Source organism: Aquarana catesbeiana, linkage group LG08 (assembly GCF_042186555.1).
Source record: "Aquarana catesbeiana isolate 2022-GZ linkage group LG08, ASM4218655v1, whole genome shotgun sequence".
Classification (NCBI taxonomy): Eukaryota; Metazoa; Chordata; class Amphibia; order Anura; family Ranidae; genus Aquarana; species Aquarana catesbeiana.
In genome coordinates, this window is record NC_133331.1 from 79,211,844 (window position 1) to 79,238,268 (window position 26,425).

Here is a 26,425-nt window from a genome sequence, read left to right on the forward strand (position 1 = left end):
TGTTTGGGCTTTGGGGTGCACACCCTAATGCAATAGGCTGCGCACACCTATGACATATATGTGCAGGACATGGACGTTAAGGACCACCCGCCCTGCTGCTGCACGTATTTTTAAGTATATTTAAGCTGTTGACAAGAAATTAAATAGGCATGGGGAAATCGGCATGTACTGCATAGATCTACTGCTTTTTTGCTGCATAGTTTAGGGTTAAATTTACATACTTCATATTTTTAGTTATTTCAAGAAAGATTCATAAAAAGTTGAATGGTTTATTATGGGACTATTTCCTTATAATGGAAAAGAAAATACACAAAGTTTTTTTTTTTCTTTATATCGCTCATCATTACCCATATCTTTTTTTTAATAGCTAGCTCACATATAAATATTACATTATAAATAATATAATCTCTCTTTAGCTACATTACAGATAGTACAGACACCCTGTTGGGAATCTCCAATAAAATAATTTAAGTGTTAGAAGCATTCCTGGACGTTGGTTAGGTGAAGTGATCATAAACTTTCTGATGCTGTGTTATTGTCACTGGAATGTAAAAATCGGAAGAAGAGCTGAAGTCCGTCTACGGGGTGCACTATAGGAACAGTCTGCATTTTTGGGAAATTTGGGGTGGCCAGCTCCCACTGGGCAGTGCCTACTAGCTCAATGGCAAGAATCTTCAGTATGATTTGTGCCAATTCTTTGCCAATGCAACTTCGTACTCCACCACCAAAGGGAATGTAGTTAAATCTGCTGGCTTTGCTTTCCCCCTTTTCTGCACTGAAACGATCGGGGTCGAAGGATTCAGCATTTTGATAAATTGCAGCAGTTTCATGGGTGTCTCGAATACTATACATGACACTCCAGCCTTTAGGGATCTGGTAGCCCTATGTGGGAGAAAAGTAAGGCAAAAATATAGATTACTCAAAAAACAATAAAAAAGTGTGTAAAAACAAAATCATACCATTATAACAAAAATCTGATATAATACAATAAAAAAACAAGCGAAAATATAACACAACGATAAAAATGTATGTATCATAAAACAAAAACATTAGAAAAAAAGTATAGGAATATAAAATAATGTATGGTAAAAGCAATATAATAATACACCATAAATACAAAATGATATGTAAAATAAAACAAAAAAAATATATTTTTTAGAAAAGAAGTATTTAATTTTGGGAAACTGCCATGCTCCAATCAGTAATACTGAGGCTTTTTTTTTTCTAAACAGCAATACACTGCTTCAAATCATTGATGGTTGGCTAGTTAAAAGTGCCTGATTCCTGCGAGGTTCTTTAATTTGAAATACATTCTGCTTTCTGCCAAAAGGGGGCGACCAAGGAACAGCCTTGTACACCGCAAGGAATTCCTTGAAATGTGAAGAAGAAGACCTCCTGATGGATTATTACAGCAGGAGTCTTAACCTATTCTCTGCCTTTGCTGAACTGTGTTTAATCCTTAGAAGCAAAAGGCAAGAAACCCACTTTTACGATGCAAATAGGTGGTTAGTTGTTGCATATTCTGCTGAAAGTTATTGAATGGAGGCTATTATACATTAAGAGGATGAGATAAGTATACTGTATGATGCTAATTAGATAGGATCAGTAACTGGTACATTGAGATCATTGCTTGCCAGAGCTTACTATTAGAAGTCTTGTTCTCATACATGCAAATGCTACTATTACACAAGTTTTCATCTCAAGCCCCATTCACACCTAAGTGATTTGAAGCAAGTTTCAAGAAGTGCTTCAACACTTGAGACCAGACTTCCATGTTATTCTATTGTGCCCATTCACATCTGAGTGAGTGTTGTCACTCAAATCTACAGCACAGGAGCTTCTTTGGGGCATGATTTTAACCCCAATAGACTTGAATTGGAGCGCCTCCTCCTCCTAGTAACTAGCTTACCATTGGCTAAAACTAAACAGGCTCATGCCTGATCACACATAAAAATGCATGTGAAAATGCACAAAAAAATACTTGATGATCAAGTGTGAATGTAACCTCACCCTCTGAGAACACTTTAAATTTTATGTAGACAAATTTATACCCCAAGTGACAAGCTATACTCAGATAACTAAGGTATGATCCAGAGTTTCCATTTCATACTCATATTTAGTACATGCTAAACTTACTTCAAAGACGTTTGGGTCACATTCAGCTCATGAATTATATGGTCCATAGAGAATTGCCCCAGATCAATATTTAGGTCAGAGAGCTCCTATTCATATAACACCTGCCTCATGCAGATTAAAAACCTACATAAGATTCTTCATCGATGTCCATCACTGACCATCAACAAATATAAGCATACTACATACAAGACATGCCCTATATATCATGGGCTCTTATTAAGCTCAAACAAGACATGCTCAACTGAGTTCCAACTCATAGTCAGCTCATAAAAGCTATGTCCATGAAGCTCCATCTTATATTTGAATCTTTAACAATATGTCCACAGATCTCCAGCTCATACAACATACGATCCATAGACCTCCAGCTCATTCAACATATGCTCCACAGAGCTCCAACTCATAGTCTGCACACACAAGAAATGCTCCATAAAGCTCTATCTTATATTTGGATCATAAACAACATGTCCTCAGATCTCCAGCTCATTTAACATATGATCCATAGAGCTGCAGCTCATACATCTGCTCCACGCAGCATCTGCTCATATTCAGCTCATACAGGGAAAGCTCAGTAGAGCTCCGACTCATATTCAGCTCATCCAAGATAAGCTCCATGACGCTCCATCTCATAATAAGATCATAAGCGACATGTCCACAGATCTCTAGCTCATAAGATATGTTTCATAGAGCTTCAGCTAATACACCACATGCTCCACAGAGCAATCAACTCATATTCAGACCATACAAGGCAAGCTCAATAGAGCTCCAACTCATATTTAGCTCATACAAGATATGCTTCATAAAGCTCTATCTCATATTAAGATCATAAAAGACTGTGGTATGTTGTGGGCTCTGCCCCTCTCTTTTCTATTGAAATACTAATAAAATATATATTTGAAAAAAAAAAAAAAAAAAAAAAAAAGATCATAAAAGACATGTCCACAGAACTTCAAGTTCATGTAATTTATAACTCATAGAGCTCCAGCTCATAAAAGATATACTTCATAGAGCTCCATCTCATATTCAGCCATACATCACATTTTCAATAGAGTTTTAGCTCATATTTAGGTCATACAAGACATGATCCATAGAGCTCCAGCTCATATTTAACTTGTATAAGACTTGCTCTATAGAGCCCCATCTCTTATTCAGTCCATACAACATATACTCCAAAGAACTCCACCTTATATTCAGGTCATACAAGAAATGCTCTATGGCAGTGGTCACCAACCTTTTCAGATCTCACGGACCACTAAACACAATTTTAAACCCTGCGGACCACTAACTTAAATTTTACATGTCTTATACACACAATCCACCGGCTTTCTGCCCCTCTCCCCCTGGATCACACTGCTGACTTATACACACAATGCTCTGCTGCCTTGCACAGACTCATCATTGGATTTCACCTCCTTTTCCAGCCATGTGCTTGAGCTCTGTGCTCCCTCCCACAGTCTGATCAGCACTGCCATTGAGAGTCCCCTCCTTATTCGCTTCCTGCTTTCTGCACTACTCCCCGGTGCCTCCCTCTGAGTTTACATGGGTCAGAACTACAGAAGAGGCATTGGGTATCCATGCGCTCTGACAGTATTGACAGCACACATTGAGAACAACACTGGAAACAACATTGGGTGGCACACATCCGCCACAATAATGATTTGCGTCAGAACCCCTGGGGGGGGCCACCAAAATTTACTCATGGACCACTGGTTGGCGACCACTGCTCCTATACAGCTCTAGATCATACATAGCTCATACAAGAAATGCTCCATAGACCTCCGGCTCATATTCATCTCATATAACACTTGCTCCATAGAGCTCCAACTTATATATAGCTCATGTAAGACTTGCTCTATAGAGCTCCAGCTCTATGAAATTTATACAAGTCATGCCACATAGAGCTGCAGCTTAAATGTAACTCAGAGAAGACGAGCTCTATAGATGCTCAGTTCTAAATTCACATTACAGTATATTTTGACAAATGGTATGGTAGATCTGTGTAGCCTTATCTCATATCCAGCTCATACAACCCATGCCCCATAAAGTATCAAATCATATAAAACATGCTTGACTGAACATTCAGTTTTTATAATGAAAGATTTGTCTCACAGAGCACCAGCCCAAACTTACACTGCTCATGTAACATTTTTAAGTCACACTGATCATACCTAAACCTATGGTACCAGGCTATAAATGGATTTAGCCCTCCACTGAGCCCACCCAACCACCCACCAAGGAGCAGAACATTACTTACATCCAATTCAAATGTCTGCAGGGCAGTTCTGTAGCCTCCAGACACCGGAGGAAGCAAACGCAGCACCTCTTTCACCACACAGTCCAGGTAGTTGAGTCCCTTTATTTTCTCCAGATTCAGGTTTAGCTGACACGTGCAATCACTTTTCCATCCCTGACACCCTCCTGGTAGTCTGGCAGCATTTGAAAGGTATAGAGATGTGTCCTGCTCATATGGCGCACTATTGCACAAGTACTGACGATGCACGCCGTCTTGGCATCTCCTGGTCACAGAACATGTATGCTCACTTTCATTCCTCTCCACCATACTCAGCTTGGTTTTTTCCCACTGTTCTTTCACTTGGCCATCTGGGCCTGGCAGGGTAAAGGCGTGACACCCTGCGGTTGCACAGTTTTCATCCATGGTATTGTTATTAGGGCTTGCTGGAGAGTGAAGACACTGGCACTGTTTGTTTAACCCATGGGATGCCAGTTCCTGTCTCAGTTTCTGTATGGCAGATGGATTTTTGAGTAAGAGCAGGATGAGGGAGGTACTGGCACTGGCAGTCGTGAAGAAGGCAGCGAACATAAGTTCAATAGCAGATTCCTGTGTGACAAGAGACATGATTGATAAACATGTTATTACACATATGTTCACATAAATCCAGTCATTAAAGCTATTCACTTCCTCTCCAGCTTGAAGAAGGGAGAGTGCAGGCAAATACAGTAACCAACAGAGCTGGGCTAGGAATTAAACTCACCCATGGCAAACCATTTTATTTTATTATGTGTGACTAAACCTGGTGAGCCTGGTGAACTAAGTGTGCCAACTTAGTACCCCTAAAGCTGAACTGCAGGTATGTTCTGTGTTGCATACTTACATGGATCCTGCTTGGCAACATGTAACTATGGTTATCTTCATACCACAAAAAGTGAACCAGCCACCTTTTGATCATGCAGCAGCTTACCAGAAACTCAGACCCTAACATAAAAGGAGGTCTGACAGCACTATTATGGCCCGTACACATGATCCGAATATCGTACCAAAACTGTCGTCCGAAGAAGAATCGTACGATTTTCAGAGCGTGTGTACACTACTTTCGAGTGCCGATCATGACAGTTCATCCGATATTATTCGATCGGACAAGCACGAAAATTTTCCTCGTACGATACCAGATTGTACGATTTTCCTTTAGTCAGTATAGTTTTCGTCCGAAAATACAATAAAAATACATTACAACACATGACATCACAATTTTTTTTTTCTGTCGTACGAGAATTTTCGTGACTTTAGTTACCTATTCAATTTCTACTTGCGACTATTAAGCGAAAAAAGTTGTACGATCTGTCGTACGATGTTCGAATCGTGTGTATGGGCCATTAGGGACAAAACCCAAATGGATGGTCACCACAATCAATCCCCTATTGTCAGCAGTAGCCTAGCCCTTTCTCTCTCCAGAAGTACTCCTCATGTAACCACCGGATGTATCTCATACAAATGGCAAACACCACCAACCACACCAGGGAGGAAACAAGGAAAAAATAGTGAAGTACCTTTTTTACATTGTTTATTCCTAAAATGAGTATGTACTCACAAAAGGCAGAGTCAAGAGCATATCAAGTATGGCCGCCAGCTCTCCAGACATGCGTAGCGATGTCACAGCTCCATCCTAAGCATTTCGTCTGATGGGACGGGATCCAGGAGGCAACGGAGTTATGAGTAAGCCCTACAGATGTGCTCATAAGTTTACATACCCTGGCAGAATTTATGATTTCTTGGCCATTTTTCAGAGAATATAAATGATAACACAAAAACACTTCTTTCACTCATGGTTAGTGTTTGGCTGAAGCCATTTATTATCAATCAACTGTGTTTACCCTTTTTAAATCATAATGGCAACAGAAACTACCCAAATGACCCTGATCAAAAGTTTACATACCCTGGTGATTTTGGCCTGATAACATGCACACAAGTTAAGATAAAGGGGTTTGAATGGCTATTAAAGGTAACCATCCTCACCTGTGATCTGTTTGCTTGTAATTAGGCCCCTTTCACACTGGGGCGGTGGGGGCGTCGGCGGTAAAACAGCGCTATTTTTAGCGCTGTTTTACCGTCGTTTTTGTGGCGGTATTCGGCCGCTAGCGGTGCGGTTTTAACCCCTGCTGGCGGCCGAAAAAGGGTTAAAACCGCTCGTACAGCGTGGCTACAGCCGCGGTATTACCGCGGTATAGCCGCGCTGTCCCATTGATTTCAATGGGCAGGAGCGGTGAAGGAGCGGTGAACACACCGCTCCTTCACCGCTCCAAAGATGCGGCTGACAGGACTTTTTTTACCGTCCTGCCAGCGCACCGCTTCAGTGTGAAAGCCCTCGGGCTTTCACACTGAACAAACAGCGGAGGCTGTTTAGGGGCGGTTTGCAAGCGGTATTTTTAGCGCAATAACGCCTGCAAACCGCCCCAGTGTGAAAGGGGCCTTAGTGTGTGTGTGTATAAAAGGTCAATGAGTTTCTGGACCCTTGACAGACCCTTGCATCTTTCATCCAGTGCTGCACTGACGTTTCTGGATTCTGAGTCACGGGGAAAGCAAAAGAAATGTCAAAGGATCTGCGGGAAAAGGCAGTTGAACTGTATAAAACAGGAAAGGGATATAAAAAGATATCCAAAGAATTGAGAATGCCAATCAGCAGTGTTCAAACTCTAATCAAGAAGTGGAAAATGAGGGGTTCTGTTGAAACCAAACCACGATCAGGTAGACCAACAAAAATTTCTGCCAGGAAAATTGTTCAGGATGCAAAGAAAAACCCACAAATAACTTCAGGTAAAATACAGGACTCTCTGAAAACATGTGTTGTGGCTGTTTCAAAATGCACAATAAGGAGGCACTTGAAGGAAAAAAAGGCCTGCATGGTCGAGTCGCCAGAAGAAAGCCATTATTACGCAAATGCCACAAAGTATCCCACTTACATTACGCCAAACAGCACAGAGACAAGCCTCAAACCTTCTGGCACAAAATAATTTGGAGTGATGAGACCAAAATTTAGCTTTTTGGCCACAACCATAAATGCTACATTTGGAGAGGAGTCAACAAGGCCTATGATGGAAGGTACACCATTCCTACTGGGAAACACGGAGGTGGATCGCTGATGTTTTGGGGATGTGTGAGCTACAAAGGCACAGGAAATTTGGTCAAAATTAATGGCAAGTTAACACAGTATGTTATCAAAAAATACTGGAGGAACATTTGCATTCATCAGCCAGGAAGCTGCGCATGGGACGTACTTGGACATTCCAACATGACAATGATCCAAAACACAAGACTAAGTCGACTTGTCATTGGCTACAGCAGAATAAAGTGAAGGATTTGGAGTGGCCATCTCAGTCTCCTGACCTCAATATCATTGAGCCACTCTGGGGAGATCTCAAACATGCAGTTCATCTGAGAAGATAAAGAGCCTCATCCACAAATACCACAAAAGTCTTCAAGCTGTTATTGATGTTAAAGGGGGCAATACATGGAATTAAGAACTGGGGTGTGTAAACTTTTGATCAGGGTCATTTGGATAGTTTCTGTTGCCACTATGATTTAAAAAGAGTTGATTAATAATAAATAGCTTCAGCCAATACAAAACTAACCATAAGTGAAAGAAAAGTTTTTGTGTTGTCATTCATATTCTCTGAAAAATGGCCAAGAAATCATAAATTCTTCCAGGGTATGTAAACTTATAAGCACGACTGTATATAGCACGAAATGCGTCAACCTTTTTCCCTGCTCCCACAGTGTAATTTTTTCAGTTTTTGCAGCTTTTCTACACTGACAAAAAAGCGGATGATTTATCGGAAGTGCAGCTTGTTGGATCCTATTTGCTACTACTGCATATGGCTGGAAAAGTGGAGCTGGTACCCCGATGTGTCCAAAGGTGGAGGGGATGTTTTAACAGACCAACACATACTCTGGTCATCTCGAAGCAACCCTGTGTGTTCTGTGTGAAGAGGGGAAAGATCTAGCACAGGGCCCGAGCAGGACCCGGAAGATCATGGCTATCACTGTAGTGATTTTCAGCTTCCCCAGCAGCCCATCAGATATGAGATATGCATAAACACATTGTGCCAGGCAGAACTAATTTAAGTATACAATAAAGATAATTTCTGGAGTTTAGCTTTAGTTTTTCCAGTGCAGAATATGCATATTCTTTTGTGTACTATGTTGTTATAATAAAACCGGTCTGATCAGTCTACTTGGGCACATAAATCAGCATGTAAAAATTCTTAGACAGCTTGGCAATGGTGAACTGCCATGCTGTTAGTACAACCCTGCTATTTATGGCTTGTGCTAGTGCCTCCAGTTCAATCATGTTTAGGATGTATTGGTTAGTGTATGGTACATATTTATGCTTGGTGCTTCCCATTTTCTGGGGCCTTGTTTTGGGGGACATGTGTCGGGGGCCTATTCAGCACATGTATACAGGTAGGATATTATTCTATGTGCCCACCTAACACACAATAATCTAAAGGTGGAGGCTGGCTGGACAAGAGATGATGAGGCACACAAAGGTGGGAGAGAAGAACCAAAACTCCTTCGCAGACAGAACAAAACCATCTCACAGTTGGGAGTCTCCAAGACAGCCTTTCTCAACCATTTTGTCCCAGAGGAACCCTTGAAATTATTTTCAGATCTCAAAGAGTCTCAGCTAAAATTACTTCACCTAGGGTCAGAGGTAAGAATGCCCCTGACATTAGTGGTCAGTGGGAAGCATGCCCCTTTACAGTTGTGTTAAGAATTTCACCCTTACAGCCACAAAAAAAACATCACTGAGTTCATGCCGCTGGCTCTGCAAGGTGTTGTTGAGCCCCAAAACTATGCAGCCACCATCAAATGGGAGGTCAATCGGCCACAGCTCAATGAACCCCTAGCAAGCTCTGGAGCAACCCTACTTGAGAAGAGGCCTGGGGTTGAACGCCACCTTGTGAGTCCAACAGACTCCATCCATAACTAAAATATCACTTTTGATTAGACTGACCCATAGAAGGTCAAATAAGGCTCACAAAAGAAGCACCTTATATGTTCTGAAATACTTTAGCAGGATAATTCACATGGCATGTAAATTTGTAAGGCACAGAGCTCTGTTGTGTCTACATAACTGGGGGGTTGTTGAAATGCAACTTTCTTCAGTGAAATAAAAGGTTAAATAAAAAGAAGATCCCTATACAATTCCAATTCCATTCCTAATGCCTTTAATTGTAAGTTTTTAAGACCTTTCTGGAATGTATATAAAAAAATAATTATATAAGCCAACTTTTTTCAGTGCTTTAATACTTAAGCCATTTTTTATTGCTTTTGTGGTTAATTTAATATTTTAATTTTATTGTACTTCATGGCACGTATGAATAAAAGAAAGGTGTACTTGAATTCTGGAGAACAGCTGAGCTGAGGTGATATTTAAATAATAAATTGCATAGGAGAGCTGTTGAGGAGGAGCTGCCCACTGAATGAGCATGTAATGTATTTCTAAAGACCTCATTCATTCGCTTAAAGTGGAAGTAAACCCTCCTATCGTTTTCAGCCAAGGAAGCTGCCATTTTGGCCTCTGTTTAATCTTCAACTGCCATGGTGCTGCACATGTGATCAGTTATGACACCAGCCATTGGATGGTTTGACAATTTGGTTGAGAGCACAACCAATGTGACAAATAGCATTCCCGGCATGCCGGGAATGTAACTGTTTTTTGAAACTGTTAAATCAATGGGTTTATTTCTGCTTTAAAGAAGAAAGCTGGCCACACACCAGTACAATTTTGTTTGAACGTTCATACGGAAATTCAAAAAATCTTTTGTCAGAGTATTTTTCATCTTGTCATCATTGAGTCAGCTAATTTCATTCAAAAGCCCGTAAAATTGTATCCATACCTACTACTTGAATGGAAATTCAGACATTTTAAACAGGTTTCATTTGCATCTAGAAAATGTGCATCACAATATGTATGATTTTTCCCAAATTCAGTTCAAATTTTGTTTTTTGAGAAAAAAATTCCATCCTGCTCCTTTGAATTTCCTAATCACAATGATCTAAAATGGTTGTAAATTTGAACCCCCTAACCATTAGAATATCAAGCAAACCTTTTCAAAATAAAACATTTCAAACACAATTCTACTGCTAAATGGCCAGCTGAACTCTTGCCTGATTTTAGGATCCTGCTACTTCTAAATGAGTGGCTGATGCCCTACATATACTTTTACCCCCTTGCCTTGTAGTGGAAGAGCAGCTATTGTTCAGTCCATTGCTTGACACCATCAAAAGCTTTACCACCATCAAAATCTGTGCCAACCCCGGCCAGATCGTCATACTAACAGCTTACTATACAAGGTGCAGCATAAAGTCATGGGAATTGTTTTCTATTTCTTCATGGGTCACACACGCTCAGCTAAAAGGATGTATGACCAAACAGGAACAATAATTCCATATTTTTGTACTGTTCCTTAACCACTTCAGCCCCGGAAGAATTGGCTGCTCAATGACCGGGCCATTTTTTGCGATATGGCACTGCGTCGCTTTAACTATTAATTTCGCGGTCGTGCGCTGCTGTACCTAAACAAAATTGACGTCCTTTTTTTCTCACAAATAGAGCTTTCTTTTGGTGGTATTTGATCATCTCTGCGGTTTTTATTTTTTGCGCTATAAACAAAAAAAGACCGACAATTTTGAAAAAAAAACACAATATTTTGTACTTTTTGCTGTAATAAATAGCCCCAATTTTTTATAAAAAAAGCGAATTTTTTCCTCAGTTTAGGCCGATATATATTCTTCTACATATTTTTGGTAATAAAAGTCGCAAAAAGCGTATATTGATTGGTTTGCGCAAAAGTTATAGCGTCTACAAAATAGGGGATAGATTTATGGCATTTTTATTATTACTTTTTTTTTACTAGTAATGGCAGCGATCTGCGATTTTTATCGAGACTGCGACATTATACACATCGGACACTTTTGACACATTTTTGGGTCGATTGACAATTATACAGCGATCAGTGCTATAAAAATGCACGGATTACTGTATAAATGTCAAGGGGTTAACTGTGTTCCGTATGTGTATGTTCTAACTTTGGGGGATGGGACTGACTATAGGAGATGAGAGATCGTGGTTCCCAGGTCCTAGGAACTCATGATCTCTCTCTCCCCTCACAGAACTGGAATGTGTGTGTTTACACACACACGTCCCTGTTCTGCCTCTCGTGCCTGCGATCGCTCGTGGCCGGCGGTCATCGCGACCGCTGGTCATGAGCATCGGCACCCCGGCTGTGCAGCGGGCATCATGCTTAAAGGGACCGACGTATGGCTACGGCGGTTTGCGGGATCATGCCGACCTGCCGCAGTATAATGATGGCGGTCAGCATCATTATGGCTGGTCGGCAAGTGGTTAAGCATGTAGTGAAGAAAACTCTTTGCTACATTTTTATTATTATTATTATTATAGATACTTAAATAGAACTGCGAATTTACCCAGTGCTTTACATATATATATATATGTATATATACATTGTACATTCACATCAGTCCCTACCCTCAAGGAGCTTACAATCCAAGGTTCCTAACTCATATTCATGTTGGTTGTTATCAATGATCAAAGGACAAAAACTGGCAATGCACTGAGCGAATTTCATTCAGCCTCTGGACAGGTCAAAGGAGCCAGAAGTAAAATCATCAACTGAACAGCGACTCCATTCAATCAGATGCAGCTGCTGTTCGGGTATTCTGACAACTGCCTGTGCTGGCTGTAAAAATACAATAACCACCACTGCAGATTCATTCATCCACACTGTATGGTATAGATGGAGGAATCTATTCGTTTTTTTTGTTTTGTTTTTTTTTTTGTTTTTTTTTTGTTTAGCCTGCAGGGTACATGAAAAAAAAACCCAAAAACCTGCAGAAGTTATTGTTAAAGATATAGTATAAAAGATTGAAAAGGTATAGCTTAAAAAAGTATAACTAAAGGCAAAACTTTTTTTTTTTTTTTTTTTTTTTTTTTTTAGTTTTGGATAGAGTGCAGAGGGATTAGAACTCTTGTAAGTTTTTATCACTATCTGTGCCCCCCAGGGAGATTCACCCTCTCTATTTGCCCTGTTTACCACTATCATTGAAACTGAAAGTAAAAGAAAAACCCAAATTTTGGGCTGTCCCCAGAAAAGTAATAGAGGGGAAATCTTCCAATGGGGACACTAGTTTTGATGACCTGGGGGTCCCCAAGAAATTCCTTTAATTTGCAGGGATTTCCTCTCACTTCCTGTTTGGCTATACGACAGGAAGTGAAATCTCTGATATGGGACACAGATAGTGGAAAAAAATCTTACAGGGTTTATAACCCTCCCTTGCTCTATCCAAAATGAAAAAAAAAAGTTTTGCCTATAGTTCTACTTTAAAGCATCCTTTTGAAACAAGTGTTTTTCAAAGCCAGAACAACGTGACACAAATCAAAACTACCACATGAAAATGTGCCCAAGCATTAAGCTCTGCTTAAAATATTTTAATAAGGAATAAATAAATACATCTTATTAAAAATTAAAAGCAGTTTTAAATTTATTTTTATATGATTATAATACATGTAAAAACCATATCCCAGCATTCAGATGTCACAGTATAGACCCCAGGGGCCCAAACTGCAGCACTTTGGACCTAAGACATGGGCACTCAACCTGTGGCCCTCCGGCTGTTGTGGAACTACAAGTCCCATGAGGCATTGCAAGCCTGACCATTTACAAGCATGATCTAAGGTCTAAGATGTGTGGCCTTTGGACATCAGTAGTTTGTAGTGGGAAGATTGATTAGCAAAATTGACCTATAAATATTTAGGGCAAGGGCCTACCAGACTGGATAAAAATCAAGGATTGTTTGATTAGGACTGCATACTATAGAGTTATTGTTAAAATTTACTGATGTAACAAGTCAAATCTGAGAGTATTCTAAGTGGTGTGTAGCTAGCTAGACTAAAAACAATACAATGCATCAGAGATTGGAAACATGAGCGATTGTAATGAAATACTGCGAGCCATCTATCTGCATAATACTATAAGGCCTTGTTCCCTACTCTACTATGATGGTCCAATGTGACAGTGACACCTTGATCAGGCCATTCAGTGGTGCCATTGGAGGTAAACGAGCACCTTCAATGTCAGAAGCATTTCTTATCACATGTGGTGATTTTCCAGTGTTTTTGGAAATCTCCATTTGATGAACTTGATCCTTCCCTATTTTGAATCAAAAGAAAGGCATTAACACCATTTCTGGTCATTGGCCAAGTTGCATAAAATACATCTTCAGGTTGCATTCTACAGTGGACAGGTGAATGTCCCCCACCCATCATTCCCTGCAGCCTAAGGCCATCCTAATGGGAATATACAATACCACAGCAAGCATGTAAAAATGCAAATATTACTTTCAATTAAATATTTCACCCCTTGGTATGTGTGCAGTGCACATGAGCCTCAAGAGCGAGGAAGCCGATGGTGAACGCACTGCACTTTATGTAGATTTGATTCTGGAAAGGATCTTCAAAGCAACACCATCCTTTGGGCAGCAGCCACACCAGTCATTTGAAACTGCAGCTTAAAGAAGATCTGCATATCCCACTACTACAACTGCCCTCTGAAGAGGAAGGGTGCAGTGCCAACAATATGTTGATCAAGTATGCACATAATGCGTACATACATCTGGTCTTCCATCACATTTAGACCATTGCTAAGTGGATGCACAATCCAGGCATTTCCTCACCAGTGTCCACTAGAGATAAGCTTGGGTTCGGTTTGGGTTTGGTCCAAATTCATGTTCAGCTGAACCCAGAAGGAAGCTATAAGTACTGGGTCAAACAATTGCTGCAGAGGCATTCCCTACATCACATATCCACTTTTATAAAGGGGCAGGAAAGCTTGTGACATCATTAACCTTATATGGTCACAAGCATTCCTGCCCCTTTGTGTACATGCGGCTGCAGGGTGGGGAATCCCCCACCGTCAGCTGGGCCGGCACTGATAGCTGCCTCCTTGGTTCAGACCAAACCCAAGCTCATCTCTAGGCACCATGATATTAAATAATAAATGGTATTTATAAAACCTAGCAAAGCTCCATGATTCAACCTCTATCTTCGTTGACGAAACAATGACTGTTGAAATCTGATAGTAATAATTTCTTTTTTATTAACAATCTTGTTTTGTATTGGATGTAAATGTTCCAGACTGTCTATTTCCTAGACCCATGATCTATATGTTTGACGTTTTCATTATCTACACAATGTGAATGTAATGACTTGTTCTTGCCCGTATTGGGTGTTAATAAAAATTATATTTGAAAAAACCTAGCAAAGCCAAGACAAGTATGCATAAAGTTGTGAGAGATGGCCCTAGCTTATCATCTTGCATACAGGCCCACTGTATTCAGAAAAAGACCCTAGTTACAGTACAGTAAAGCCGTCCCTAGACAGATTGAAATTTGGCTGCTTCAGCAGGGACCGGACAAATTTTGTTCAGTCTATGGGCAGGCTAGTTGTACTGAAGTTGATCCATCGATTGACTTTGGAACAACCAGCCCGTCAGGTTTTTTTTTCACCTAATCACTGTCAGTGGCTATAGCCGCCAGCAGTGATCATTGTATTTTGCCGGTGGGGAAGACTCCCCACTGGAAGTACACAATAGCACTGTGGGAGGGAATCGAGAAGTTTTCTTTTCTTTAACCCATGGTTAAGGAAAAGAAAATCGCATAATGCATGGCCTGCCTAACTCAACGAATGTGCTATAAAGAAAAACATGAAGGTAATACGTGAAAAGCAGCACTGCAAGGTGCCTACATACACAAAGTCTTCTCCAGAGCACCTTGGTACCCCCAAACCTAGGCTTGTTCAGTATGTGTTTAGCATCTTTAGCTCCAACCCAGAGCTCGGCCAATTCCCTCTTTATCTCATAATCCAATATTTGTGCTCATTGGCCTTAAAAAGACATACCTACCTGTAATTGGGAAGGAATGAAAAAATTCAACGTTAGTTTACTGCTCTATGATTGGTCCATATATGTTTCTACACATCATTTTTCTCACTAAATGTGAGTGGAAAATTCAGTTCAGTTCAAAGTATTTTTATTAATCCCAAAGGGAAATGATTTAAATATGAAAGTGTATGTAGATCTATGGGCACATTCAATGTGTCAGGTCACTGCTGGCATGTACACTATTGCCTGGTACCTTTAACTCCTGCATATTCAGCTCCTTGCCATTCTCCTTAGCACTGTCTATAAGGTAATCCAGAGCATCTTCACACAGCTCAGGGTCTCTTCTTGTGATTTTATCCTTGATGGCTTCTTCCATGTACTGATGTAATGTTTTACGTGCATTAATACCCTGTGAAGAATGACCAATTAGTAAACGGCAAAAAACATTGCTGTCGTTTTTCAATACACAAATGATCCAGTTGTTGAGGTAGAAATATTTCAAATATGCTGATAAGTTACAATATCATTACTACATGATGATGAACAGCTATGATAGGTAAAGGTGATCCCATGAAAAAAAGCTAAATACACCATGTAAATACATATATGAATTGTAATTCTGTTCAGCCAGTCTTGTGATCCAGGCAACCCCACACATCCAGGTCCCTGGCCTCACTTTTGCAATTCTCTGCTACAGTTAAAATGGTCCTAAATGCAGAAGGGTTTGTTTTTATATTAAAGTGATTGTAAAGCTAAGTTTTTTTTTTTTTTTAAATAACAAACATGTCATACTTAGCTCCACTGTGCAGTTCGTTTTGCACGGAGTGGCCCCAATCCTCCGAATTCTGGGGTCCCTCGGGGGTTCTCACAGCTCCTCCCCGCATCGTATAACCCCCTAGGAGAAGCGCTTTGCCGGGGGGGTTACCTTGCGGGCGCGCTCCCAAGTCCAGCATTCGGCGTCTATAGACACCAAATGTAGGACTCAGCCCCGGTGCCCGCGTCATTGGATTTGATTGACAGCAGCGGGAACCAATGGCTGCGCTGCTATCAATCTATCCAATCAAGAGCCGAGAACCTCGGGCAGAGGAAAAGCGTGTCTCAGCCGTGGGAAATTCCAGGGCTCAGGTGAGTAAAACGGGGGGAGGGGCTGGTCACTAGAATAAGTTTTTTCACCTTAATGCATAGGATGCATTAAGGTGAAATAACACGAGGGTTTACAACCCCTTTAATGAATTCATAAACAACCTTCAGTGTGCAGCAGCCCCTTTCAGCCCCCCTAATACTTATGTGAGCCCATCTCGATCCAGCGATGTTGCACAAGAACCTCAGCTGCCCGGGACTCTCCCTCCTGATTGGCTCAGACACAGCAGCGGGGGGCTATTGGCTCCCACTGCTGTCAATCAAAAGTCAGTGAGACAATGAGGAGAAAGAGGGGGTGGGGCCTAGCCGTGGCTCTATGTCTGAATGGACACACAGAGCAGCGTCTCGGTTCAGGTGCCCCCAGAGCAAGCTGCTTGCTCTGGGGGCACTCAACAGGAGGGAGGGGCCAGGAGCATAGAAAAGGGACCAGAGAAGAGGAGGATCTGGGCTGCTCTGAGCAAATCCACTGCACAGAGGAGGTACAACGTGTTTGTTTTTTTTACACAAAGAAAACAAGACTTTAGTATCACTTTAAGCAATAAAGCTTGGTCTAGGACCCAACCCAGCCTGCTGATTGGATAATGAAAGCACAGCAGCAAGCGAAAGAGTTCATCCCTGTGCTCTCCCCCTTGTAAGCATGTCTACTGTACTAGCCTGATAGCCTGGAGCCAACACACCGGGCAGGTTGGTTGTACCCAACTTGATTGATCGATCGAGCAACATGGGTGCAATCAGCCTGCCCATACCTGGTTCGAATCTTGGCCTGTACAGCAGGGACTGGCCGAGATTTGAACCGTTTATGGCTGGCTTAAGAGTGCTGACCCTACCCCTCTCAATCTGACTTCTGCAGTGAAGAGGATTGCAGGAAGCTTTTTTATGTACATATTTCGAAAGCTATGCTGGTTGTATTTAAAATACATTAAAACCAAAATAAAGTTTCACTTTAAATCTGCTAAATACATTTCAAGGGCATCAAAATCAGATTTGGCCAGTGTCTTACATTTTGTATTCTTTCTAAAACAGCTACAATCTGAATAGAAAAGCCTGTGCCCTGCGCCAGCATGCTGTAGAGTGGGACCCCTTGCTCCCTGTGGGAAAGCAGTGGTTTCTCTGCAGAGGTCCAACTCAACTCCTGCTGGGACAGAATCTGAGCTCACCAATCAGCTGGGAGCATAACCTTTGCTGACTCTAGTGCTATAGGTCCAATTTGTAGCAAACTCTCCACAGAGGTGTGGCACTTTTCCACAGAGAGCAAAGGTCTCACTCTACAGCATGCTGGCAGCGGACATGCTTTTCTACTCTCAGGCTGTACCTGCTTTAGCAAGAAAATGAACAGTAAGTCACTGAACACCTTTTGTTTGTGGCACCTGGAATGTATTTATCAGATTTAAAGCGGAACTTCACCCAAAAGAGGACGTTACGCTTGTTTGCTTCCTCCCCCCTCCACTGCCACATTTGGCACTGGCACTTTTTTTTTGGGGGGGGGGGGGAGTGGGTACCTGTTTTTCACAGGTACCCGCTCCCATTTCTGGACAGATGCGGCGCAGCGATCTGAGCCGGAGGTTTGGCTCCCCTCTTTCCCCGTAGCCTGCGGAAGACTACCCCGCAGCCTTCTGGGGCACATCACAGGTCCCAGAAGACTGCGATACCATTCACAAAGCACAGGGCGACTCGCGTATGCGCAGTAGGAAACCAGCTGGGAAGGCTTCACTGCCAGTTTCCCTTACTTGTGATGCGGGTGCCTGAAACCAAAGCTGACTTAAGAATCGGCTGGGGTAAGGACATCGCTGCATCCCTGGACAGGCAAGTGTCCTTATATTAAAAGTTAGCAGCTACAGTATTTGTAGCTGCTGACTTAAAATTTCTTTTTTGGGGGGGGGGGGGGTGCCGGGAGCTCCTCTTTAAGCTGAAAGTTTAATTGGGTTTTAAATTATTTTTAATGGATACATAATTGAATCTGCCTGTAAGAACTGGCCTATATTTTTTTACATTTGGTAATCAATTTGTTTTGCCTGACTAAGCCTAGGTTCTCACTAGTGCATTGCGGGAAACACCGCGATCTGTGCGCACTTCCTGCATTGCATTCAAATCACACTGCCCTTGCGATCCACTGCAGGTGTCAGTGCAATCTTAACGACACCCCAAACGAAGGTTGCAAATGCAGTTTGTTTGCTGGAAACCAGATCACATGGTACAAAAGTACCATGCACTGCAGTTCCAAAATTACTATTTGAATGAGCTCTAATCGCACCACACTGAATCGCATGTGAATTGAACAGGAATGGGGTGTGGGGCTCTTGTGCGATTCTAATGCAGTTCATAGTGTGAACCGAGGCTAAATGGTTATTGATAAGCAGTGGTTAGTGTTTTGCCTTCCTTTGGATTAACTTTGAAACTCTTAAATCTGATGACATAATGCAAACCCCAATGGTGTGTGATGATCCCTGGCGGCCAATCACAAACTAGCATTAATTGGGCTGGTCATAAGTAGCTTGACATTTGCAAGTGATTTGACATATTACAGAGCCTGGACATCAGGTACAGTAGTAGGTAATAGGCTGTAGGATCTCTGGTGGGTCCCCAGCTTTGCTCGTTTCGCTCCTTGACAATTGGCTGACAGGTCTTCAACAGCCAGAGTGCCAAGCAGGGTCACAAATACCAGGGAGGGAGTCATTAGGAGTCCGCCTGGAGCAGCTCTTTGTCTATCACTCAGCTGGACTATTCTCTGCAAGACAATGTGGTCCCTATTCTGAGCTCCTCCGTGTGTTTTCTCTCCCAGTGCTGATCCTACTGAACAATTACAGAGCACGCCTGTTTACTAAACGAGCGGCTGGAGAACAGCTAGTAGAGCCTATTCCGGATACTTGACTTACTAGGGGCACTCCGCCTGCCCCATTCAGCCTGTGATTTATAGACCCATGCAGGCTGCTTGCTCCAACCATGTTTAATGTCCATAAATTATTTTTTTACAATGCAAAGTGCCGGCTAGTACATAGAGCCCATTCATTGGGCATCAGCAGCAGCTTGTGGGCAAATGACATTTATGATAACTTTGTATACAGAGTGTGTGGAGGGTCACCTAGGATGAAGGATGGGCTGTTTACAAGTCATATACAAAGATGTGGAGACGATATACATACACTCAGTACATTTACACAAATACAGACGTGTATTTGTGCACATGTTTGTATGTATACAGATCCATGTATATGTACCAGGACACACATTTATTTCACATGTAGGACCAGCACTGTGTATTTCTTATCATCTAAAACTCTCTCAGTTAATCATAGACTAAAATCTGGTTAAGAAAGGAAAATATTATATTATAATATAACATAATATATAATAAGTTATATTATAACATAATAAATTATAATATATTATAATATAACATATATAATAAATTATACTATATTACAGCGTTTCTCAACTGGGGTGCTGCAGCACTCTGCAGTGCCACCAAGAGACCTCAGGGGTGCCACAGCAAAGGATAAAAAAAACTGCCCCAAACTAAGGAAGGCAGTTAAATGAAATCTTCACTGCCGGCTTAAGCTTCTTCTTTTTCTTTTTTTTTTTTTAACTGCAGTGCATACAACCTTCTCTGGGACTCTGCTCTGCGGGCCGCTCACATGCCTCCTATCAACCAATGACATCATCGGTTGGTAAGGAGCATGTCAGGAGCCTGCCCAATGTCTTTGCCTCCACAGCTGACAGGGAGGTACAGGTCAATGGGGGTCGGGGGCTGTCTGTGGCACTCTCCTCTCCCCGGAGTTCATTTAAAATTTTCCTCCCTCAACTTCTCCGAAGGGTGCAGCCATGACCTGGGGTGTGGCCACCTCATTCCCTCCTTGCACAGGCGGCTGCTATGGCAGATCCAGCAGCTGAAGATAGAGGAGCAGTAATAGCAGCCCTGCAAGTCCCTTCTCCATTAAAAATGTCATGCTTCTGTTTACCGACTGGCACTCAGTGGCTGCTGGTGCTCAATATTTTGGGGGGGGGGTGAGGAGGAGCCGCCCCCCTAATCCATGCACCCGGACCCTAATCTACATGCAGGGTGCCTGACGCAGGGATTTCTGTGGGTTTTTTTTTTTTTTAAGCACACGATTAGAGCCTGAGGCTCTAATTGGCTCGCCTCTGTCTGTCCGTCTCCTGCGGGGGGGAGGGCACTGATTGCCGCTGTCCACCTCCCTGCCCTCCCCCCCCGCGGGAGATTGACAGCGGCAATCAGTGCCCGCCCCCCCTGCAGGAGATGGATGGGCAGGGGCGATAAGTGCCCAATCCCCCATTGGAGATGGACGGCGGCGATCAGTGGCCTTACCTTAGGAGGATGTTCCTCGCTCCTCCCGGCTGTAACATTCATTGCTTCTCCTCCCAGTCGAGCAGGAAGCGGGTCCTAAGACCCGATTGGCCGGGAGTCTTAAGACTCCCTGGCCAATTGGGTCTCAAGACCCGCTTCCTGATTGACTGGGAGGAGAAGTAGGAGGACAATAGCGAATATTAATTCGCTGTTGTCACACAACTAGGTGTAGCACTGCACCCTGAGCCTAACCTTTTTTTAAGCCAATTAGAGCCTCAGGCTGTAATCATGTGCTTCAAAAAAAAAACCCCACTGAAATCCCTGCGTCCGGCGCCCTGCATGTAGATTAGGGGCTGGGCACATGGATTAGGGGGCGGCACCCCGTATGGAAGGGCTGCCACTGCTGGCACTACAAACTGCTCACTGACCACCCTACCACAATATATTGCCAGTACATACTGCCAGGTATTAGGCAACTCTGCGTCGCAAGCTACTGACCATGGATCTCTGCCTCAAAAACTACATTTTGGGGCTTGTTCACACCAGGTGTGGTGCATGAATGCAAGCAAAATTGCACATTTTTCAGCACTGCATAAAAACTGCTGCCTGTTGCACCAGCACATTATTCTTACTGGCACCCCCACGCATCTAGCAAATCCACATGCGTTCACGACCTCTAAAATGCGTGGCACCGCAGTACCATGTGTTTTGGTGCAGTGCAATTTTATAAATTGTGCTGACACTTTTTTTGCTTGTTTCATGCGCAAAGCACAGCCCATTGAATTAGACAACAAGCAGAAACGCACAAAAAAGTGTGCGCACGCTCAGATGCACTTTCTGGTGTGCTTTGAGATTGTGCAAAATTTGAAAGCGTGCCTTGACTGAAAAAAAGGCTGAGAAACACAGATACATTATAATATAACAAAAAATATAATATAATATAGCACAGCAGCATAAGAAAGAATTGTGTGGCTTAATTATAAAGAGCAATTTGTAAAATGAATTAACCCATTGTTATATTTTATTGCTCCTGCTGTTATTTGTTGAAAGGGGAAATCTGATTGGTTGAGTCATGTTACTGTACTTTGCACCACAAGTGTCCTATTCATTTTCATTTAAGAGTTCCTTACACAGTGCAAATCATCCCACACTGAATATCTACAAAAGTCTAAAATATGGATAAATGAAAAGAGCAGACAAGAAATGCTGGATAGAACATTTTAGAAATGATGGTGTAATTGATTGATTGAGTGATCAATGAATAAGGAAGCAATATAAAAATGATGTTTGATATAGCAACCAACCAGCAGTTATTGTATTTATTATTTGTGCTTGTTCCATTGATAGGTGAATATTGATAGGTGAAATCTGATTGCTATGGGTTGCTATGGGTCATTGCACTTTGCACATTTTATTGTGCTGTCTATAGGACAGGTATTTATCAAATGCAAACATTGCAGATGTCTACAATTTCTTGTACAATTTTTCTTTAGATTTACCAAAAACCATATAATATGAGGTCAAATCCAAATAACACTTTCAATTTGTATCCAATGGGGCAGGCCCTTGAAGGTAAATCTAAAGGACATTATACAGAAATTGTACAAGAAAATTGTATAATGTATGGCCAGCCTCAGTAATATTGGAAGAGGGAGAGTTTAGAAAGGATCTACTTACTTGAGAGTATCAAATTGCTCTGATGACAGACGAAATCAGATTGGATACTATGGATTGCATCTCACTATCTATCATGATTCCTATTTTACCTTTATAAATAAGCCACTGAGGAGGCGAATATCTGCACAGGAGGCATTCTATCATTGTGAAGATCAGCACAAGTAATAGACGGGAGATGAACACTTACCTTGCGGAGCCCACTGAATGGGATGTCCAGAGGCAGAGAGAAGAGGTTCTCCACCAGCTGCTCGAACACCCTGGCCAGGTCTTTATACTGCTTCTCCCCCAGGGTGAGCCCCAGCAAGATGCGGGCAGCGATCCGGAAAGTGAGCGCTTTAGCAGAGGGGAACATGGAGATGGGGCCGACCTCCCTGCACCAGCCCTGGAGCTCCAGGCTCACCGCCTCCTGGATCCGGGGGATGTAGCTCTCCAGCGCCTGGTGGCTGAACACCTTGGCCATAACCTGAGAAGGAAAGCGAGGGACCATTAACTGAGCGATCCTGCCTGCAGAAAGAGAGTACACCCTCTGCCAACCTGTCTGGCATCGCATCATTAGGTGGCATATTTCTGGACCTTATTCCGAGGCTAAACATCTCCTGCATGCCCTCAACTGGGAAGAGTTCCAACAAAACACCAGAAATATGTTGAATAGTGGAATTACATTTCTATTCTATTCTAATGCATGTCTACTGAAGTTTGTTCAAGTCCTAACTTGTGTGTTGCATCCAAAGGTTCTGAACTTCTGAAGATAGATAGATAGATAGATAGATAGATAGATAGATAGATAGATAGATAGATAGATAGATAGATAGATAGATAGATAGATAGATAGATAGATAGACAGACAGTAAAAGAGAGATAGACAGAGAGAGAGGTGGAGAGTATGTGTGAGACAGAAAAACTAAAGGTATTTTTAAACGATTACTTTTTACATATTTAGATTATTTCATGGCAATGTATTATTATGATATCATAATATTCATATTTAAATTATATTTTCAATAAAATATACTAATATATATAATATAACAATATATATCAAATATTTAGAAACGATTAGAACTGTATTTTCCATGTAGTTGCATTAGATTCATTGTTGCCTCCATATCCCGGCAATACCCCTGTAGAGAATAGAAGGGTGTGTAGGGATGGATGGGGTGGTGTAACATGCTACAATGGAGCAGAAGGCTCCGCACAGAGCCCCAGGGTACTCACTTTTCTCTTGTGTCTATGGAGCTCCCCAATGGAGTTGACCAGTGTGTTGGAGCCTAGGATGATCTGGGTGCTCTGGGGCCATTGGGCGCTCACAAGGTGGTGTTCCCCTAGCAGGATCTTGCGGATATTCTCAGCGCCGGTCACACGGATCAGTGGTTTTCCCAGCAGATGAGTTTTAAAAATGTTGCCATACTTCTCCCTCCTGGAGCTGTGGAAGTCTGATCCCTGCGATGGTGGAGACAATGACACGCAAGTAAGAAGAATTCCCAACAATCTCCCACGTTCTAAGTCACCTTATTTGTCTTGGAGATGACAGATGCTGCATCATATAACTGGAAAAATAACCACTTTACAACTGAATAGTGTTTGTGGAACTACAGATCCAAGCATGCCTTAAGGTAATGCTGGGAGTTGTAGTTTCGTACCAATGAAAAGCCTCCAGATTTGCTTATTTTTATATTTATTTTTTATTGAAATAACGGGAAACTCAGAAGTCAAGCTGCGTCTCCTGATTTCTGGTGGTATGATCAGCATAAAAATAAGGTAACTCGTGGTTAGGCTGGTCATACATTATACATTTTTTCCTTTAGATGTACCAAAAACCATATGGGGGTCATACCTAAACACTTTCAATTTGTATGCAATCAGGAAGGCCCTTGCACTACATCGTTGAAGGTAAATCTAAAGGAAATTAAATAAGAAATTGTATAATGCATGTCCAGCCTTAATCTCCACAAGCTAGTGGGCTTGTGGTACATCTTCAGAATTCTGGTGGCATCAAAAGGTCCAGTATAACAAGCAAGCTAATTGTCTCCAGGACTATGTTGATACCGCAATGATCAGTATAAAAACAAAGTAAGGGGACTTGTGCTACATATCCAGAACTCTGGTGGCACCACAATGACCAGCATTTGACACAAGCTAAGGAGACTTGTGCTACATCTCCAGAACTTTGGTGGCACCACAATGATCAATCAGCACGAGAAACAAGCTAAGGAGAATTGTGGTACTTCTCCAGAATTCTGGTGTCACCAAAAGGTTCAGTATAACAAGCAAGCTAATAAAACTTGCACATCTCCAGAAACTCCTGTGGCACCACAACGATCAGCATCCGAAACAAGCTGATGGAACTTGTGGAATTCTTGTCTCCAGAATTCTGGTGGCACCGAAAAGATCAGCATAACAAATAAGGTAAGGCGACTTGCGCTACATCTCCAGAACTGTAGTGGCACCACAATGATCAGCATATTAAAACAAGCTAAGGACACTTGTGCTACATCTCCAGAACTCTGGTGGCATCACATGGATCACCATAACAGGCGAACTAAGGAGACTTGTGGTACAGCTCCAGAATTCTGATGGCACCACAAGGGTCAGCAAGCAAGCTAAGGAGACTTGTGCTACATCTCCAGAACTCTAGTGGCACCACAATGATCAGTATAGCAAACAAGCTAGAGGGACTTGTGGTACATCGCCAGAACTCTGGTGGCACCACAAGGATAAGCATAATAAGCAAGCCATAGAGACTTGTGGTTCCTTACTAGCTTGAAGTTGGTTCCTTACTTCAGATAAAACAACACAAAATAAGGATTAAAGAAAGCAGGCACATTGGTTCTCACCTGCACAAGCCAGTGTAGAGTTTCCCCAAAAAATGGCCAGCCCATGGAGCCTTTGGGAAGAGGCAGCTTGTTAGCCCTGTCCCTGGTGCTGTGCCATCTGAAGGACCAGAGCTGGTGGGACACTGCCAGGAGAAGCGCCAAGGACAAGACTGATGTGATCGCAGCTTCCAAGAATGATATGTAATTGAGGTCTGTATTCAGAAACATTTTCTGTCCTCCTCTGAGTTGCAAGGCTTCAGCTTGAGGATCTTGTGGTGGGATTAGTGTCACCTCCAACTGTACAGTGATTAGTTGTGGAAAGAGCCAGTCACTTGGTGCTTTAATTGACAGTGGGAGGCGGATCTACACTTCGGGATGCTTAACACTTTGATTAGTCTATGTAGAAATCTAAAGCATGCAAAAAGAACACAAACATGTCTTATAACCATGGACAACTCTACCTGCACTTCTTTTCAATGAATGTTAAAAAAAAAAAAAAAAAAAAAAAAGTTCAGTGGGTGATCTATTTAGGTGGCCCCCTCCCAAAATGAGTTATTTTTAGTCTAGGAAGAAATAAATAGGGCTTAGAGCGCAGCTATGATGATTATAAGGGCTAAAATTGCAGCTTTCATGTTTTTATTATATATTTGGCATGCTATGGGAAGAGATATATTTAGTCTTCTACAAAAAGAAAAAAACTCTTATAAGGAAGTTTTGACTGATAAGATTTATTCCTGAAAGATAAAGGGGGGTAGCTGCAGGCTATATAGTGCAATTTCCACTTTAATAAACACCCTGCTGTTTCCTTATTACTCCCAGAGAAAAAAAAAGAAAAGACTGAAGGAGTATAGGTAATAATCCAAAAGGGGAAAATGTATTTAAAATAATAAATGACTTTGCATTCCCCTTTGGGACTTCCTAAAGTTTCATACCAGGTGTTTAAAAAAAAATAAAAATAAAAAAAATAATCTTTTTTAATTATTATTTGAGGCTATTGATGAGAAAGGAGTACTCACCATGCATAGATGTCACCAAGGCTGCTCAAGCACAATGGTTGATGTCTTCAATGGGCTTCCTAGTTTATCACTGCAGAGCTCAGCCTGCTTCTTGGCTAGATTTATATACATATTGGCTTAATATACGTTCCACCTTCAGGGGGTGACGT

At 41.9% G+C, this 26,425-nt stretch overlaps 1 protein-coding gene across 1 annotated transcript; it reads right to left on the reverse strand.

Annotated features, from left to right (window-relative positions):
• Nucleotides 1-317: 317 nt before the first annotated feature.
• On the reverse strand, nt 318-26,425 carry CYP26C1 (cytochrome P450 family 26 subfamily C member 1). Its single transcript, XM_073596034.1, has 7 exons — nt 26,277-26,425; nt 25,282-25,668; nt 23,663-23,887; nt 22,635-22,910; nt 15,584-15,739; nt 4,388-4,972; nt 318-882 (listed from the first exon to the last, which is right to left on the reverse strand). Exons 2-7 carry the CDS (start codon nt 25,486-25,488, stop codon nt 511-513), a joined length of 1,821 nt encoding a protein of 606 aa, XP_073452135.1. The 5' UTR covers nt 25,489-25,668; nt 26,277-26,425; the 3' UTR covers nt 318-510.